A 19059-nucleotide genomic window follows, 5' to 3' on the forward strand; every position below is an offset into this window, starting at 1 on the left:
GAACCATAATATTAATTATAGAATCAGAATATGCTAATTGCCAGGAATATCAGTTTTCACTTGATATTTGATTTTTCCATCTGTAACTCATACCATAATGCCTGTGGACTCATACCTGTCAATTAATAATGAGCTTTATTACTTTAAATTAATAAAATATCGATATTTTATTTAAAGTTATGTAATGTCATTGCATGTATATATAAAAAGTAATATATATGCAATATATATGATATTATATTCTGTATAAATTTTGGCTTGCAAATTTGTGCTTCAAATTAGAAATTAGGTTTAACTTTCTAGTTATATAAAATACTTTTAAGACTTTGTTTCTTGATTTCTTTTTTGCCCAAATATTTTATTTTCAAATATCACACATACACAAAAATAAAAGCTTCAATTCTGTCACAGTAAGGTTTTTTAAAAAGAATATGTAATATTTGATCCAACGTGATACTTTTTTCAGCCTAGCTTTTTGGTTGTTGAGAATTAGATCGGGATGGTTGTCAGTTGTTTCAAATAACGAAGTATCTATAATAATGAACAGTGATTTATCTGTAGTATTGATTATCTATAAAGGTAAACTTGGATTCCAAGAAGCAAAGTAGGTCAACTGGTGAAAAGAATTTTTATTTTGTCAGAGCTCAGTTCAGGAATAAAAGCATCTTTGTCAAGAAAACAGTAACAGTAAAATCAGATGTCATCATACTCATATTAGGCAAACTAGAATTTAAATATGTATTTGAGAGAGAAAGAGAGGGACTTCATACTGATAAACAACATACCAGGTCAATATAATACTCAATTTCTATACACTTTTCCACCAACCTTCAAAGCATAGAAAGCAAAAAATAATAGAAATACACAAATAAATTGACAAATAAACACTCAAAATATAAGCCATGATATAGAGAATTTGAATATCGTAACTAGCAGGCTGCCTTTAAACATATATAAACTATATGCTCAACAGAAAAGTGAATATTCTTTTGAGACACTTGATACACTGACAAAACTTATCCATGTAATTTGGCCACAATGAAATTGCAACTTTTTTGTCCCAAAGCAGAAATCACACAGGACACATTTGTGGGTCATGATGCAGTAAAATTAGAACTGGAGACCCAAAACAATCTTACACAGGTGATTTTTTAAAAACCCACGTTCTCATTTCTAAATAAGTTTTATGCTTAATTTACAAACTATTTAGAAGGAAACAACAGTGAAAACACAACCCATGCAGAAATGTTGGCTCTCCTGACAGCTCTCCCTTGTGCCCATCAACCAGTCACTCTTGTGGATGCCCCACAGATCCTTCCTGTTTCTGACACTTGTCTGCTTTGGGCTTGGCGTTCCCCAAGACCTATTCTGGCGTTCCCCAGAATAAAGTTTCCTCTTTGTTCTGTGCTTTTCTCATGCATACAGTTTGGCCTATCTTTTCCTTTAAGTCAGAGCACATCTACTTTCTATCTTTCTTGAATTTTCAGTTACAGTAGAATATATGCATTCAGTTCAGTTCAGTCTCTCAGTCGTGTCCGACTCTTTGCGACCCCAAGAACTGCAGCATGCCAGGCCTCCCTGTCCATCACCAGCTCCCTGAGTCCACCCAAACCCATGTCCATCGAGTCGATGATGCCATCCAACTATCTCATCCTCTGTCATCCCCTTCTCCTCCTGCCCTGAATCTTTCCCAGCCTCAGGGTCTTTTCCAATGAGTCAGCTCTTCGCATCAGGTGGCCAAAGTATTGGAGTTTCAGCTTCAACATCAGTCCTTCCAATGAACACTCAGGACTGATCTCCTTTAGGATGGACTGGTTGGATCTCCTTGCAGGCCAAGGGACTCTCAAGAGTCTTCTCCAACACCACAGTTCAAAAGCATCAATTCTTCGGCGTTCAGCTTTCTTTATAGTCCAACTCTCACATCCATACATGACCATGGGAAAAGCCATAAACTTGACTAAACGGACCTTTGTTGGCAAAATAATGTCTCTGCTTTTTAATATGCTGTCTAATATACATTAGATGTGCATGTATATTTTCTATCCCTTATTTGGATATCCAGTGGAAGCTGAGGCTGCGGTACATTCTGCCATCTTCATCCAGTTTTATGATGATGTTGCTTTATTTTGTTATCTTTTGTTTGCTTTATTTTGTTTGAGAAGTCAGAACCCCATGGTGTAAGTTGACAGAGTTCTTAAAATCGTCTTATCTAAATTCCTCATTTCACAGGTTATAAAACTGATTGCAAAATACATGAAGACACCTGCCTGAGAGTACCAGCAAATTAGGTATAAGGTTGAGATAAGAACTGGGCTTTTCTGACTGATGTACCCCTCTTTTTTCTTTACTATTCCACTTCAGTCTGCATACAAAATATTCCTTTTTTAAAGAACTCTATGGACAGTTAAGGTCTCTGAATTAAGTATAGATATTTGGAGTGAAAGACTGACCTAATATTTATGGTTACCTCTAAATGACAGGAGCAGAGAGAATCATGAAAATCCTTATGTCTTAATAACAGATATCATACTTTTGTAGTTGTGGAAGATGTCTAAAGATTATCTCATTGGATCTTTTCATCAATTCTGTGGAACAAATATTACCATTCCAGTTTTACAAATGCAGACACTAGAACTCAGAGGCATTGAGTGGCTTATATACTCAGTAAATGACTGAACCAGACTTTGAACATAGGACTTCTGATTCTGTATCCATATTTCTTGTCATTTATTTCATCTGTGTAAGCACATTCTATGTTCCTTTTAGAATATCCTCGAACAGAATCTGAATGGGAAAACAGCTTTGCGTTGAAGATGTTCCTCTTCCAATTTGTCAATTTGAACAGTTCTATCTTCTATATTGCTTTCTTTTTGGGGAGGTAAGTCAACTTCACACACAGTGTCTTCGCAGAGTGACAGAGACAGTCAACAGTTTTATTGCCAGTTTGTTAACAGGGGTGGCAAATTCTTGTCCTCTGCCTTGAAAAACTGTCCCAATGAACCTTCACATGCTTTTTCAAACCAAGACTTCTCAGTACAGTGCTTCTGGCTGCCTCTCCCAATTAAAGTTGAAATAAAAAAGTAAAGCCATATAATTGAATCACTTTTCTGTACAACTGAAACTAACACAACATTGTAAATCAGCTATACTTCAATAAAATAAATAAGACCTATATGCCATGCTGGGGTTGAATTATGATTCTCCAATCATTAGTGATGATTTTGTTAAATAAGAAAATTTTGTGTAAGCCCAGAGGACACTTCTTTAGTGTGGAAACTTATACCTATCATGGTAATATTTTTTCCTGAATTTGCTGCGATATATAAAAAGAAGCATATTAAGCTACCTGTTCTGGTTTGCCATATGCTCAACACTCCAGCCAGTGCCATGGAAACATACTGAAGCTAGAAAATTTTAAACTAAACAATTCAGCACATTTTATTAATAGTCATTAACTAGGTCAAAAAGATATTGAAACTCTACACGTCAGTGTGGAAAATTTCATTTGGTTGGTTTGTCTGTACTTTCTCAACCCATTGATAATGACTTCACACATCATTTTCCCTTTTTAAGTCAGGTCCTTTGATGTGCAAGCATGGCCTAAGTCACTGTTTGGGTACAAATTGCTCCAGAGAACACATATCTACCCACGCTTCCACTGGTTGTAATGCATTAGTAAGTGTTCTTCAGTCAACCCCGCCTAAACACTAATGAATTAAAATGACTTTCTACAGATTTGTTGGCCATCCAGGAAAGTACAATAAACTTTTCAACCGGTGGAGACTGGAGGAAGTAAGTAACCTTGTAAGAGTGTGGGTGGGATGGGCATGGATATGGGCCAATGACTGTGGGGGAAAAGGGGGTGGGAAGAGAGAGAAAGGGGAGGTGAAACAGGGAATTTCATCTGTACTGAAGACATGTTTTTGATAAAGCAGTCAATCTAGGGGTTCCTAAGCAACTAAGTCTTCCAAAAAAGAGGGTGTATGTTAAAACCCCAAGATCCTGGCCTCAGTGCTCTTTGATATACTATCAAAACCATTTCTTCCACTCACAAAGCCCAGAAATTTAGCTCCAGTAGATTTTTTTCTTTTGGAGAATTATTATTATCTATGCACTGGTTTCCAAATTAAATATATTGGGTTTCCTTCTAAGCAAGGAAAATTTAGTCTAAAAGAAATCTTACATCAAATACCAATTTATAAATGTATAGGTATACCTTCAAAGTCTTATATTTCTTTATTGGTTTATAATATGTATGTATGGAAACAAAATGTCTAGGAATGATATTTCTATATTCCAGGGTGAGAATATTGTATATTTTCACTGAGACTGACAAACTGTCCTCCCAAATGCCAGCTGCTACCTATAGTAAATGAATTTACTTCTTCAGAATTTGCCAAGTGAAACAGTTTCACTTTTACCAATAATCCAAAGGATATCAGAATATCTCTTGATTTCAGTTCTTTTAATTACAAGTGAGACAGAGAATGTTTTTCATGTTTGTTGATATTTTGTATTTCTGCATGTATGTTATTCCTGTTCATTTTCATTAAACTGTTTTTTCTGTTTTAATAATTTCTAAACAAGTAAAATTAGGTGCTTTCAAATTTGTTAGGGGTATGTTTCCCATTTTCTTGTATATCTTTTAATTTCTTTTGATATATTTTTTACAAAACTATATAGCATTTTCTAATCAAAATATTATTGCCTTAATTTTGGGGGGAATTTGTTTCACCATAAAAATGTGTTGTCAAATTGGGAAATTTTAAAAATTCATGCATATTTTTAACGACTGTTATTTTTAAAAATATTACCTTTCACCCATTGGAAGTTTATTTTCATGTAAAGTATAATTAAGATCCCCCTAAATTAGCAGCCATAAATTTAATAAATAATGCAGTTTTCACTCAGAAAAATGAGATTGTAAGTTTTATTATATCAATATTCTACATCTTAAGGTTTCTGGATCTATTTAAACTTATTGTCAAATTGTTTACCTATCTAATTCAAATTTTTTAAATTATTCTGATGTAAAATCCAATTTAACATATGGCAGCATTAATTGTTTTTGTTCAGTCACTAAGTGGTGTCCGACTCTTTGCAACGCTATGAACTGCAACACACCAGGCTTCCCTTTCCTTTACTATCTCCCACAGCTTACTCAAATTCATGTCCATTAAGTTAGTGATGCCATCTAACCTTCTCATCCTCTGTTTCCCTCTTCTCCTTGTGCCTTCAATCTTTCCCAGCATCTGGGTCTTTTTCAGTGAGTCAGCTCTTCGCATCAGGTGGCCAAAGTATTGGAGTTTTAGCTTTAGGATCAGTCCTTCCAATGAATAGTCATGGTTGATTTCCTTTAGGATTGACTGGTTGGATCTCCTTGCAGTCCAAGGGACTCTCAAGAGTCTTCTCTAGCATCACAGTTCAAAAGCATCAATTCTTCAGCCCTCGGCCTTCTTTATGGTCCAGTTCTTACATCTGTACATGACTACTGGAAAAACCATAGCTTTGACTCTTTGGACCTCTGTCAGCAAAGTGAGTCTCTGCTTTTTAGTATACTGTCTAGGTTTGTCATAGCTTTCCTAGCTCCTTGTCTTTTCATTTCATGGCTGTAATCACCATCCATGGTGATTTTGGAGCCCAAGAAAATAAAATCTGTCACTGTTTCCACTTTTCCCCTTTCTATAATATTTGCCATGAAGTGATGCTACTGTGTGGATCACAATAAACTGTGGAAAATTCTGAAAGAGATGGGAGTACCAGACCATCTGACCTGTCTCTTGAGAAACCTGTATGCAGGTCAGGAAGCAACAGTTAGAACTGGACATGGAACAACAGACTGGTTCCAAATAGGAAAAGGAGTACGTCAAGGCTGTATATTGTCACCCTGCTTATTTAACTTACATGCAGAGTACATCATGAGAAACGCTGGGCTGGAAGAAACACAAGCTGGAATCAAGATTGCCGGGAGAAATATCAATAACCTCAGATACGCAGATGACACCACCCTTATGGCAGAGAGTGAAGAAGAACTAAAGAGCCTCTTGATGAAGGTGAAAGAGGAGAGTGAAAAAGTTGGCTTAAAGCTCAACATTCAGAAAACTAAGATCATGGCATCTGGTCCCATCACTTCATGGGAAATAGATGGGGAAACAGTGGAAACAGTGTCAGACTTTATTTTTTTGGGCTCCAGAATCACTGCTGATGGTGACTGCAGCCATGAAATTAAAAGACGCTTACTCCTTGGAAGGAAGGTTATGGCCAACCTAGATAGCATATTTAAAAGCAGAGACATTACTTTGCCAACAAAAGTCTGTCTAGTCAAGGCTATGGTTTTTCCAGTGGTCATGTATGGATGTGAGAGTTGGACGGTGAAGAAAGCTGAGCGCCGAAGAATTGATGCTTTTGAACTGTGGTGTTGGAGAAGACTCTTGAGAGTCCCTTGGACTGCAAGGAAATCCAATCAATCCGTCCTAAAAGAGATCAATCCTGGGTGTTCATTGGAAGGTCTGATGTTGAAGCTGAAACTTCAATACTTTGGCCACCTCATGCGAAGGGTTGACTCACTGGAAAAGACCCTAATGCTGGGTATGATTGGGGGCGGTAGGAGAAGGGGACGACAGAGGATGAGATGGTTGGATGGCATCACCGACTCGATGGACATGGGTTTGGGTAGACTCCGGGAGTTGGTGATGGACAGAGAGGCCTGGCGTGCTGCAATTCATGGGGTCGCAAAGAGTCGAACACGACTGAGCGACTGAACTGAACTGAACTGATGGGACCAGATGCCATGATCTTTGTTTCTGAATCTGAGCTTTCAGCCAACTTCTTTCACTCTCTTCTTTCAACCTTATCAAAAGGCTATTTAGTTCCTCTTCACTTTCTGCCATAAGAATGTTACCATCTGCATATCTGAGATTGTTGGTATTTCTCCCAACAATCTTGATTCCAGCCTTTGAGTCATGCAGCCCAGAATTTCTCATGATGGCTCTTCATAGAAGTGAAATAAAACGATGACAGTGTACAGCTTTGTCATCTTCCTTTCCCAATTTTGAACCAGTCCATTGTTCCATGTCCGGTTCTAACTGTTCTTCTTGACCTGCACACAGGTTTCTCAGGAGACAGGTAAGGTGGTCTGGTATTCCCAGCTTTTGAAGAATTTTCCACAGTTTGTTGTGATCCACTAAAGAGGATCACAGGCTTTAGTGTAGTCAATGAAGCAGAAGTAGATGCTTTTATGGAATTCAGTTACTTTCTCTGTGATGCAATGAAATATTGGCAATTTGATCTCTGGTTCCTATGAAAAAAGTGAAAAATGAAAGTTGGTTGCATAGTCGTGTCTGACTCTTTGGAATCCCGTGGACTGTAGCCCACCAGGCTCCTCTGTCCATGGAATTCTCCAGGCAAGAGTACCGGAGTGGGTTCCCATTTCCTTCTCCAGGTGATCTTCCTATGCCTTTTCTAAATCCAGCTTGTACATCTGGAAGTTGTCAGTTCATGTACTACTGAAGCCTAACTTGAAGGATTTTGAGTATTATCTTGCTAGAATGAGAAATGAATGCAATTGCTTAGTAGTTTGGGCATTCTTTGTCTTTGCTCTTCTTTGGGATTGGAATGAAAACTGACCTTTTCTAGTCCTGTGGCCACTGCTGAGTTTTACAAATTTGCTGATCTATTGAATGCAGCACTTTAACAACATCATCTTTTAGGATTTTGAATAGCTTGTCTGGAATTCCATCACCTCCGTTAGCTTTGCTCTTAGTAATTCTTCCTAAGGCCCACTTGACTTCACACTCCAGGATGTCTGGCTCTAGATGAGTGACCACACCATCATGGTTATCCAGGTCATTAAGACTTTTTAAAATATAGCTCTTCTATGTATTCTTGCCACCTTTTCTTAATCGTGTCTGCTTTTTGTTAGCTCCTTACCATTTCTGTTCTTTATCATGCCCATTCTTGCATGAAACATTCCCTTAATACCTCCAATTTTCTTGAAGAGATTTCTAGTCTTTCCCATTCTATTGTTTTCCTCTGTTTCTTTGCATTGTTCACTTAAGGCTTTCTTATCTCTCCTTGCCATTCTCTGGAACTCTGCATTCAGTAGGGTATATCTTTCCCTTTCTCCCTTGCCTTTTTCTTCTCCTTTTCTCAGCCATTTTTAAAGCCTCTTCAGATGACCAGTTTGCCTTCTTGTATTTCTTTTTCCTTGGAATGGTTTTGGTTCACACCTCCTGTACATTGTTATGAACTTCCATCCATAGTTCTTCAGGTACTCTGTCTACTAGATGTAATCCCTTGAATCTAGTTATCACCTCCACTGTATAATCATATGGGTTTGATTTAGGTCCTATCTAAATGGTATGAATGTTTTCCCTGCTTTCTTCAATTTAAGCCTGAAGTTTATAATAAGGAGTTTATGATCTGAGCCACAGTCAGCCCCAGGTCTTGTTTTTGCTGACTGTATAGAGCTTCTCTATCTTTAGTTGCAAAGAGAATGATCAATCAAATGTCAGTATTGACCATCTCCTGATGTCTACGTGTAAAGTCGTCACTTACGTTTTTGAAAAGGGTGTTTGCTATGAGCAGTATGTTCTGGACAAAACTCTGTTAGCCTTTGCCCTGCTTCATTTTGTACTCCAAGACCAAACTTGCCTGTTACTCCAAGTATCTCTTGACTTCCTACTTTTGCACTCCAATCCCCTCTGATGAAAAGTACATCTTTTTTCTTGGTGTTCTAGAAGGTGTTATAGGTAGGCCTTCATAGAGCTATTCATCTTCAACTTCTTTGGCATTAGTGGTTGGGGCATAGACTTGGGTTACTAGGATGTTGATTACTTGGCTTTGGAAACAAGATGAAATCATTCTGTCATTTTTAAGATTGCACCCAAGTGCTGTATTTTGGACGAGTTTCAGCAAACTCCAGGAGATAGTGAAGGACAGAGAAGCCTGGAATGCTGCAGCCCATGGGATTATAAACAGTCAGACATGACTTAGTGACTAAACTACAACAACTGCGTTTCAGACTCTTTTGTTGACTATGAGGGCTGCTCCATTTCTTCTAAGGGATTCTTGCCCATAATAGTTGGTATAATGGTCATCTGAATTCCTAAATGTCGATGTTCATTCTTGCCATCTCCTGCTAGACCACATCCAATTTACCTTGATTCATGGATCTAACATTCCAGGTTGTTATGCAATATTGTTCTTTATAGCATCAGACATTACTTTCACCACCAGGCACATCCACAACTGAGTATCATTTCTGCTTTGTCCCAGGCTCTTCATTCTTTCTGGAGCTATTAGTAATTGCCTTCTGATCTTCCCCAGTAGCTTATTGGACACCTTCCGACCTTGGGAGCTCATCTTCTGGTGTCATACCTTTTTGCCTTTTCATACTGTTCATGGGGTTTTTGTGGCAAGAATACTGGAGTGGTTTGCCATTCCCTCCTCCAATGGACTACATTTTGTCAGGAATCTCTGCTATGATCAACCCCCCTTGGGTGGTCCTGCATGGCATGGCTCATAGCTTCATTGAGTTATACAAGCCCCTTTGCCAAGACAAGGCTGTGATCCATGAAGGGGAGGAAGCATTATTAGGAGGTCATAATTTAGAGAACAGTTAAGAAAAAGATCACCTGAGAAATTGGAGAGTAGAGGCATTTCTGATCTCTATCTAAATGTCCCCCCAAACACAGGGGCTCTCTCATTAATGTTGTCTCCTCTGGGTGTTCTAAAAGTTGATTGGAATACTTTGAGAAAGCCCTAAGAATGTATGCTTTTTATCAAAGAAAACTGGTCTCAAATGTTAATCTTTCTGATTATTCTTTGTCCTTAATTTAACCTCTTTGAATATCTGTCTTCTCATCTGTACGCTGGCAATAGTAATACTTAGGTTGCAAAGCTGTTACTAGATAAGAGATAATTTGCATCACACAAGTAGCACAATCCCTGTACTGTGGTAGGAACTCTGTAAATTTGTAGTTGATATTTATCAATGCTCTGTCTCTACAGCTACCTGGGTATTATTCTGTTGGAAAGAGATAAACTGGGGCCTTTCATAATCCCAGGCCTCCTGGAAGTCCCCAAATCAAACTTGCAGTTTTCTTTCATAGCCCAGAAGTATGAGCATATCCACTAAAAGGCTTTCAGCTCCCCTTTGGTGTGTGTGTGTATATGTGTGTGTGTGTGTGTGTGTGTGTGTGTGTGTGGTGTGGTGAAAGGGGAGGGAGAAACAAGACTTACTTTTTTGTAAGAGTGTTCAGTGGAGTTAGCAAGGGTAGTGTGGGGAACAAAGTGGTCACAGGCAGGTAGGTCTGCATATTGATGCCATTTTAGTGCCTGCCAGCACCAGTAATTTTGTTTAATTGGGTACTCTTACTCTTAATTGAGGCTTCCCTGATAGCTCAGTTGGTAAAGAATCTTCCTGCAATTCAGGAGACCCTGGTTCTCTTCCTGGGTCAGAAAGATCCACTGGAGAAGGGAGAAGCTACCCATTCCAGTATTCTTGCCTGGGAAATTCCATGGACAGAGGAGCCTGGTGGGCTACAGTCCATGGGGTCACAAAGAGTCAGACACAAATGAGCAACTGAGCACCTTATCTTTATAAAATGTTAATAATAGTTAATATTGAATGAGTGTTTACTATATACCAGCACATTTAAGGAGAAGGCAATGGCAACCCACTCCAGTACTCTTGCCTGGAAAATCCCATGGACAGAGGAGCCTGGTAGGTTGCAGTCCATGGGGTCACTAAGAATTGGACATGACGGAGTGACTTCACTTTCACTTTTCACTTTCATGCATTGGAGAAGGAAATGGCAACCCACTCCAGTGTTCTTGCCTGGAGAATCCCAGGGATGGGGGAGCCTGGTGGGCTGCCATCTATGGGGTCGCACAGAGTCGAACACGACTGAAGCGACTTAGCAGCAGCAGCAGCAGCACCTTCAAGCAATTGGTTCCAAAAGTTCTACATATATTAATATATCGATTCCTCACAGCATTTCTATTATCACACTCATGTTATTGATGAGAAAACAGAAGCTTAGAGAAGTTATATAATTTGCCTACACTTACCAAAAAATACTTACAAATTGATGAAGTCATCACCTTGATATTAATATGATTCAGGCAGTCTAGAGTTTATGCTCTGACCACTGTAATTTCCAGCCACCATTGGAATAGCATGTTGCCACAATGGAGAACCTACTAGAGATTGATTTTGATATGAGATTGCTGAATGATTTCTGGCTCCTACATACAAACTGGACTTAGAGTAAACATACTAAAGTGAATCAAGTGAAAGGATTGAGGATATTGGAGTCTCACAGTTCTATCTACTACGTGGATTCATTATTTACAAAATGGAGATATGAACACTCATTGCAGCAGGCTTCATGAGAAAAAAATGAGAAAAATATGTGAAGGCACCCAGCTTTGGATTGTCCATGGTCATATGGATAAGACCTTTTAGAACCAACACCCAAAAGATATCCTTTTCATTATCGGGGACTGGAATGCAAAAGTAGAAAGTCAAGAGATACCTGGACTAACAGGCAAATTTGGCCTTGGAGTGCAAAATGAAGCAAGGCAAAGGCTAACAGAGTTTTGCCAAGAGAATGCACTGGTCATAGAAAATACCCTCTTCCAACATCACAAGGGAAGACTCTACACGAACATCACCAGATGGTCAATACCAAAATCATATTGATTATATTATTTGCATCTGAAGATGTAGAAGCTCTATACAGTCAGCCAAAACAAGACCGGGAGCTGACTGTGGCTCAGATCATGAATTCCTTATTGCTAATTCAGACTTAAATTGAAGGAAGTAGGGAAAACCACTAGACTATTCAGGTATGACCTAAACCAAATCCCTTACAATTATATAGTGGAAGTGACAAATAGATTCAAGGGGTTAGATCTGATATACAAAGTGCCTGAAGACTATGGACAGAGGTTCGTGACATTGTACCGGAGGCAGTGATCAAGACCATCCCCAAGAAAAAGAAATGCAAAAAGGAAAAATGGTTGTCTGAGGAGGTCTTACAAATTGCTGTGAAAAGAAGAGAAGTGAAAGGCAAAGGAGAAAAGGAAAGATATACTCATTTGAATGCAGAGTTCCAAAGAATAGCAAGGAGAGATAAGAAAGCCTTCCTCAGTGATCAGTGCAAAGAAATAGAGGAAAATAATAGAACGGGAAAGACTAGAGATCTCTTCAAGAAAATTAGAGATACCAAGGGAACATTTCATTTAAAGAAGGTCTCAGTAAAGGACAGAAATGGTATGGACCTAAGAGATGCAGAAGATATTAAGAAGAGGTGGAAAGAATACACAGAAGAACTATACATAAAAGATCTTAATGACCCAGATAACCACAATGGTGTGATCACTCACCTAGAGTCAGACATCCTGGAATGTGAAGTCAAGTAGGCCTTAGGAAGCATCACATGAACAAAGCTAGTGGAGGTGATGGAATTCCAGTTGAGCTATTTCAAATCCTAAAATATGATGCTGTTAAAGTGGTGCAGTCAGTATGCCAACATTTTGGAAAACTCAGCAGTAGTGGCCACAGAACAGGAAAAGGTCAGTTTTCATTCCAATCCCAAAGAAAGGCAATGCCAAGGAATGCTCAAACTACCGCACAATTGCACTCATCTCACATGCCAGTAAAACTGCTTAAAATTCTCCAAGCCAGGATTCAAAAGTACGTGAACCGTAAACTTCCAGATGTTCAAGCTGGATTTAGAAAAGGAAGAGGAACCAGAGATCAAATTGGCAACATCCATTGGATCATCAAAAAAGCAAGAGAGTTCCAGAAAAACATCTACTTCTGCTTTATTGATTACAGCAAAGCCTTTGACTGTGTGGATCACAACAAACTGTGGGAAATTCTTAAAGAAATGGGAGTACTAGACAACCTGACCTGCCTCCTGAGAAGTCTGTATGCAGGTCAAGAAGCAACAGTTAGAACTGGACATGCAGCAACAAACTGGTTCCAAATCGGGAAAGGAGTATGTCAAGGCTGTATATTGTCACCTTGCTTATTTAACTTATATGCAGATTACATCATGTGAAATGCTGGACTGGATGAAGCACAAGTTGGAATCAAGATTGCCAGGAGAAATATCAACAACCTCAGATATGCAGATGATACCACACTTATGGCAGAAAGTGAAGAACTAAAGAGCCTTTGGATGAAAGTGAAAGAGGAGAGTGAAAAATCTGGCTTAACACTCAACATTCAGAAAACTAAGATCATGGCATCTGGTCCCATCACTTCATGACAAATAGGTGGGAAAACAATGGAAACAGTAACAGACTTTATTTTGGGGGGTTCCAATATCACTGCAGATGGTGACTGCAGCCATGAAATTAAAAGACGCTTGCTCTTTGGAAGAAAAGCTAGTGACCAACCTAGACAGCATATTAAAAAGCAGAGACATTACTTTGCCAACAAGGGTCTGTCTAGTCAAAGCTATTGTTTTTCCAGTAGTCATGTATGGATGTGAGAGTTGGACTATAAAGAAAGCTGAAGAATTGATGCTTTTGAACTGTGGTGTTGGAGAAGACTCTTGAGAGTTCCTTGGACTGCAAGGAGATCCAACCAGTCCATCCTAAAGGAAATCAGTCCTAAATATTCATTGGAAGGACTGATGCTATCATTGAAACTCCTATACTTTGGCTCCCTGATGCAAAGAACTGACACACTGGAAAAAAACCCTGATGCTGGGAAAGATTGAAGGTGGGAGAGGATGGGGATGACAGAGGATGGGATGGTTGAATGGCATCACCGACTTGATGGGCACGAGTTTGAGTAAGCTCTGGGAATTGGTGATGGACAGGAAAGCCTGGCATGCTGCAGTCCATGGGATGGCAAAGAGTTGGACATGACTGAGCTACTGAACTGCTGATGGTCATATGATTTTGAGTGGTGCAATGGGAATGAAAGTCTGGGTCTCCTACACATTTATCCTTGCCCGTTACTCATTCTGGGCTTCCCTGGTGGCTTAGCTGGTAAAGAATCCACCTGCAATTTGGGAGTGCTGGTTTCAATCCCTGGGTTGGGAAGATCCCCTGGAGAAGGGAACGGCTACCCACTCCAGTATTCTGGCCTGGAGAATTCCATGGACTGTATAGTCCATGGAGTCACAAAGAGTCAGACACAGCTGATTGACTTTCACTTTACTCTTTCTAAGAATAGAATTTTTACTAAATGAATTTTAGAGTATTAAAGGACTGGATTTAGCTCAAAGGAATCATTATATGAGGAGGTAGATTCACTGAAACTGTTAGACTGCTTTCTCTACCATACTGGAGAAGGAAATGGCAGTCCACTCCAGTATTCTTGCCTGGAGAATTCCATGGGCAGAGGAGCCTGGGGACTACTGCTCATGGGGTCACAAAGAGTTGGACACGACTGAGCGACTAACACACTCTATCCTATGAATCACAAAGTCATTATGCTCAATTCCAACAAAATTATAAATGGCCTGTCCTCTCGCCTCCCCACTTTGCCCTACCATTGTGGAGAGTGGTCCAGTCACTTGATTCTATGATGGTCATCTTTTTCCCTTTCCGCAAAATAATAGGCTTTGCTAAAGCAGCCCTATCAGGCACCAAACACATTTGATAAATAGAAGTCATTCTTAGCATTATGTGAAGGAGCAGTGCATTAGGGTAGAGGAGACCACAGCTTTCCACATCACCAGTTAGCACTGCATGATCTTGGGCAAGTTAATTTGCCTTTTTGAGTCTCTGTACCAAAAATGAACAGTTTCTGCTTGCAACTGTGATCTGTGATCTGCCTCTGTAGCTTAGTAATTATTCTGTCTCAGACATTCTACTGAACCTGTTTATGGTATACATGTGGCAGAGTTCACGGGGTCCTAAATTCATCCTGAAAAGGAGTATGCTTGGATAGGAGAACTGAAACTTCTCCACACGATAAAAATTACCACTGGCAAACCCTCTTTCTGGCTCAGATTGGGGAGTTTTAAGTTACTGGGCTGGAAACAGAAAAGCAGGCTCTTTGTGTCCTAAGTATTTGTTCCCTTTGAAGTCCCACTGGTACTGACTTGATAGAAATAGAAACTGTAGATCAAAGCTACAGAGACCATCAGCTTTATGAGCAGGACAGGAACCCATTTCCAAAGAAAAAGACCCACGCTTTCCTTCTCATATAGTGCGCGGTTTTCAAGCAAAACACATTGATTACAATTTTCATTGTAATCACATTTTTGTGTGTATGGGTTTCTAATGCTGTTGCATTCATGCATGCTCAGTCACTCAGCCGTGTCTGACTTTGCAGCCCTATGAACTGTACCCCACCAGGCTCCTCTGTCCATGGGATTTCCCTGGCAAGAATACTGGAGCAGGTTGCCATTTCCTCCTCCAGAGGATCTTCCAGACCCAGGGATCAAACCCACTTCTCCTGCATTGGCAAGTGGATTCTTTACCACTGACCCATCTGAGAAGCCCTCTAATGCTATTACTGAAGATCTAAAAAAGCAGCGGAGCACAGACAGGGCATCATTGGAATCATACTGGCAAACTGTTTTGTAGCGTACTTTTATCACTTAAATGCATTATAATATGCATAGATAATTCCTCCCTGGGCGATAGACCTTCCCCCCATCTTGAGAGTGGGCTAGACTTAGTGACTCACTTCTGAGAGAAAGGAAAAATGAGTAACTTTTCAATGGAAACACCTGGCATATACTATACTAATCAAATATTGAAGGTTAATATCACTAGTAATGACATGTGGATACCATGTAACCCTGATGGTGAAAATGGCACTTCACCACTGTACCCTGCGTCCATTCCCACAACATATAACCCCAATCTAAATGTGTGAAAACATGAGATTAACCCAGCTTGGGGGGTTGTCCACAGGATGCTTGCCAGTGGTACTCAAAATTGTTAAGAATATGAAAATCTGACAAACTGCCTAGACCAGAGGGTACTGGGAGAGACATCACAAATAAATTCTATAAGGTATCCCAGATTAGATCCTGGAGCAGGCGAAATCTGAGTGAAGTCTGGAGTTTAGTTAATTGTTGTTCAGTCTCTAAGTCATGTCTGACTCTTTGTGACCCCATGGACTGTAGCTCCCCAGGCCTCCCTGTCCTTCATTATCTCCCAGAGCTTGTTCAAACTCATGTCTGTTGAATTGATGATGCCATCCAACCATCTCATCCTCTGTCGTCCCCTTCTCCTCCTGCCCTCAGTCTTTCCCGGCATCAGGGTCTTTTACAATGAGTCAGCTCTTCTCATCAGGTGGCCAAAGTATTAGAGCTTCAGCTTCAGCATCAGTCCTTCCAATGAATAATCAGGGTTGATTTTCTTTAGGATTGACTGGTTTGATCTCCTTGCTATCTAAGGGATTCTCAAGAGTTCTTCTTCAGTTCAAAAGTATCAATTCTTTGGCACTCAGCCTTCTTTATGGTCCAAATCTCACATCCGTATATGACTACTAGAAAAACTATAGCTTTGACTGTACAGACTTTTGTCGGCAAAGTGATGTCTCTGTTTTTTAATACACTACCTAATAGAAATGTATTACTGTGAATTTCTTAGCTTTGACAATATACCTTGGTACTGTAAGGGGCAGTGAAGGGAATTGGGAGAGGAGTGTATTGGCACTCTCTGTACTATTTTAGCTTTGCAAACTTTCTACAAATTTAAAATTAGCCTGAGGTAAGAAGCTTATTTTTAAAAATATAAACATTTTATCATAGAGTTAAATATTTTTCTATCACTTGGTTATTAAATTGATTCCTTGATGGTTCACATGGTAAAGAATCTGCCTGCAATGCAGGAGACCCAGGCTTGATCCCTGTGTCGGGAAGATCCCTTGAAGAAGGAAGTGGCTACCCACTCCAGTGTTCTTACCTGGGAAATCCCATGGACAGAGGAGCTTGGTGGACTACAGTCCATGGGATTGCAGAATCAGACATGACTGAGTAACTAATACTTACACTTTTTTCATAAAGTATTCCAGAGCATTCATTAAATGTGATCATGCCTAGCATGGAGCCTGGCAGTAGTAAGTGCTCATTAAAAGGCAGATTTGTTTGACTTCCCTGGTGGCCCAGTGGTTAAGATTTTGTGCTTCCAATGCAGAAGACACACCTCATGGGGTGACCATGAAAAAAAAAAGTTTGTTGTTATCGTTGTTATACTTTTGATCAATATTCCAATGTATTTACTGAAAACTTCCCTATCAAGCATCCTCATACATGCTATTCCTTCCTTGTTTTTATTCTCTTTATGCATTGACATGAGGGGACATGGCTTTAGAATTTGCTATGCAGTTGGAAGATGGGGGTGTTTCAGCTGTCTGAGAAGAGCAAGATCCTTACCGCCCCTGTTGTTTGTTTCAGTGTCATCCTAGTGGCTGTTTGATAGACCTTTGCCTTCAGATGGGAGTTATCATGTTTTTGAAGCAAATATGGAACAATTTCATGGAACTGGGATACCCGTGAGTACTTAATTTTTAAACTGGTCATGTATAGCGTGATAGGTCTTCCCAGGTGGCACTAGTGGTAAAAAACCTTCCTGCCAGTGTAGGAGACAGAAGAGACTCATGGTCAATCTCTGGGTTGGGAAGATCCCCTGGAGTAGGAAATGGCAACCCACTCCAGTGTTCTTGCCTGGAGAATTCAATGGACAGAGGAGCCTGGCGGGTTATAGTCTGTGGGACCTCAAAAAGTCAGACACAACTAAGTGTGCACACATATACGTATAGAGTGACAAAGAAGAAAGATACAGGTAGGGTGGCTAGTTGTTAAGAAGCGGGCTTGGTAATCAAAGTTACAACAGTTCAGTTACCATTCTGCTCCTCTCTAAAATGTGTGACTATGTGTAAGTCAGTCTTTCTGCGCCTTAGTTTTCACATGTCTAAGAAGGGCTCAATAGCTGTATCTTCTCAAGAACAGTTTAAAGGATTAATGGAAATAATGAATGTAGAATACTTGTATTCTGTTCAGTATCCTAACACACTTGTTGGTATTCTTAAAGCATTATTGATAGTGTGGGTTCTTGAGGACAAAAAATAACTTTCTGGTTTCTTTTGGTTACCAAAAGACTAAGGTTGTTGTTGTTTTTGTTTAATAGAGAACCTCCATTCCGCCCACCTTCCAAAAAAAAAGTAAAATAAAATAAAGTTAAAATCGTAGATGGGGAAATTTCGGGATCTTTGTTACAACAACAATAACAACAAAAATCATTGCACCAGTATTGGTTGACAATATCAAACCAACAGCATTCTATTTTTGTCCATATAGATAAATTCTGTGAAATGTCAGCATTAAAAGGACCTTGATTACTCACTTTTACATCTATTAAAATATGTTATCCTTTAGAATGTATTGAAATAGAGTGTATTTAAAACAATCTGATATGGAAGCTTTGAGGTCTAATCAAACTAAAAACAATATAGTATTGAGAAATTTCCTTGCTATGGGGGAAGAACTGGTTAGTTAATTGATGCTATAAATAGTTTAGGCTCAGTCATCAAATTATACCATATTTTTTTTCTCCTCATTGACCCATAACTATATCAGGACATGCCTGAGCAGAGGAGTTGGAGAGGTGATATTAACCCTGAAAGCGGCAATAAAATACTGTGTTAAATTACAGGCCGTCTTAGGGCACTGGACTGTGAAATTACTGAGATCTGGTTCAGATTCATTCTCTGCCTCTTGCTAAAGATACTTTTAATTTACTTAACGTCTCTGAGACATTATTTTTTAATTTGTAAAATAAGGGATTTATGAAGATTAGATTAGATGACCCAATGGTCTTTAAATATTCATCAATAAATGACAGAAGCTTTTTGTGAATAGATATTTATATAAATCCTCAATAGTCAAAACAGATTAAAACGAATTTCCTCTGAATGAAGAGAGAATAGCGACAGAGGTTTGGGAAGCCCAGTCCATTTTTCATATCCCTTTCTATCTTTGGCTCATCTCTTTGAAACATAAATTTTGAAGAATGTAATTTGAAAATATCTGAATAAATTAGGTATCAAGTGCCTACTGCAGCATCTGACAT

The 19059-nt window shown here is 39.3% G+C and overlaps 2 protein-coding genes across 5 annotated transcripts in view; one reads left to right on the forward strand and one right to left on the reverse strand.

Moving 5' to 3' along the window:
• ANO3 (anoctamin 3) overlaps positions 1 to 19059 on the forward strand; it is a 486839-nt gene that overhangs the window by 447781 nt on the left and 19999 nt on the right. For all 4 annotated transcript variants that reach the window (XM_081543183.1, XM_081543186.1, XM_081543185.1 and 1 more), the window contains 3 exons: positions 2767 to 2878; positions 3735 to 3792; positions 17385 to 17482. In XM_081543183.1, coding sequence (XP_081399309.1) covers positions 2767 to 2878; positions 3735 to 3792; positions 17385 to 17482 — 268 coding nt within the window. The remainder of the gene's footprint in view (positions 1 to 2766; positions 2879 to 3734; positions 3793 to 17384; positions 17483 to 19059) is intronic.
• The window catches only part of SLC5A12 (solute carrier family 5 member 12), a 116310-nt gene that overhangs the window by 24108 nt on the left and 73143 nt on the right, over positions 1 to 19059 (reverse strand). The gene's annotated exons all lie outside the window — the stretch shown is intronic.

Source organism: Giraffa tippelskirchi, chromosome 11, assembly GCF_054371585.1.
Source record: "Giraffa tippelskirchi isolate mGirTip1 chromosome 11, T2T-mGirTip1v1.2.pri, whole genome shotgun sequence".
In the NCBI taxonomy this organism is placed as follows: Eukaryota; Metazoa; Chordata; class Mammalia; order Artiodactyla; family Giraffidae; genus Giraffa; species Giraffa tippelskirchi.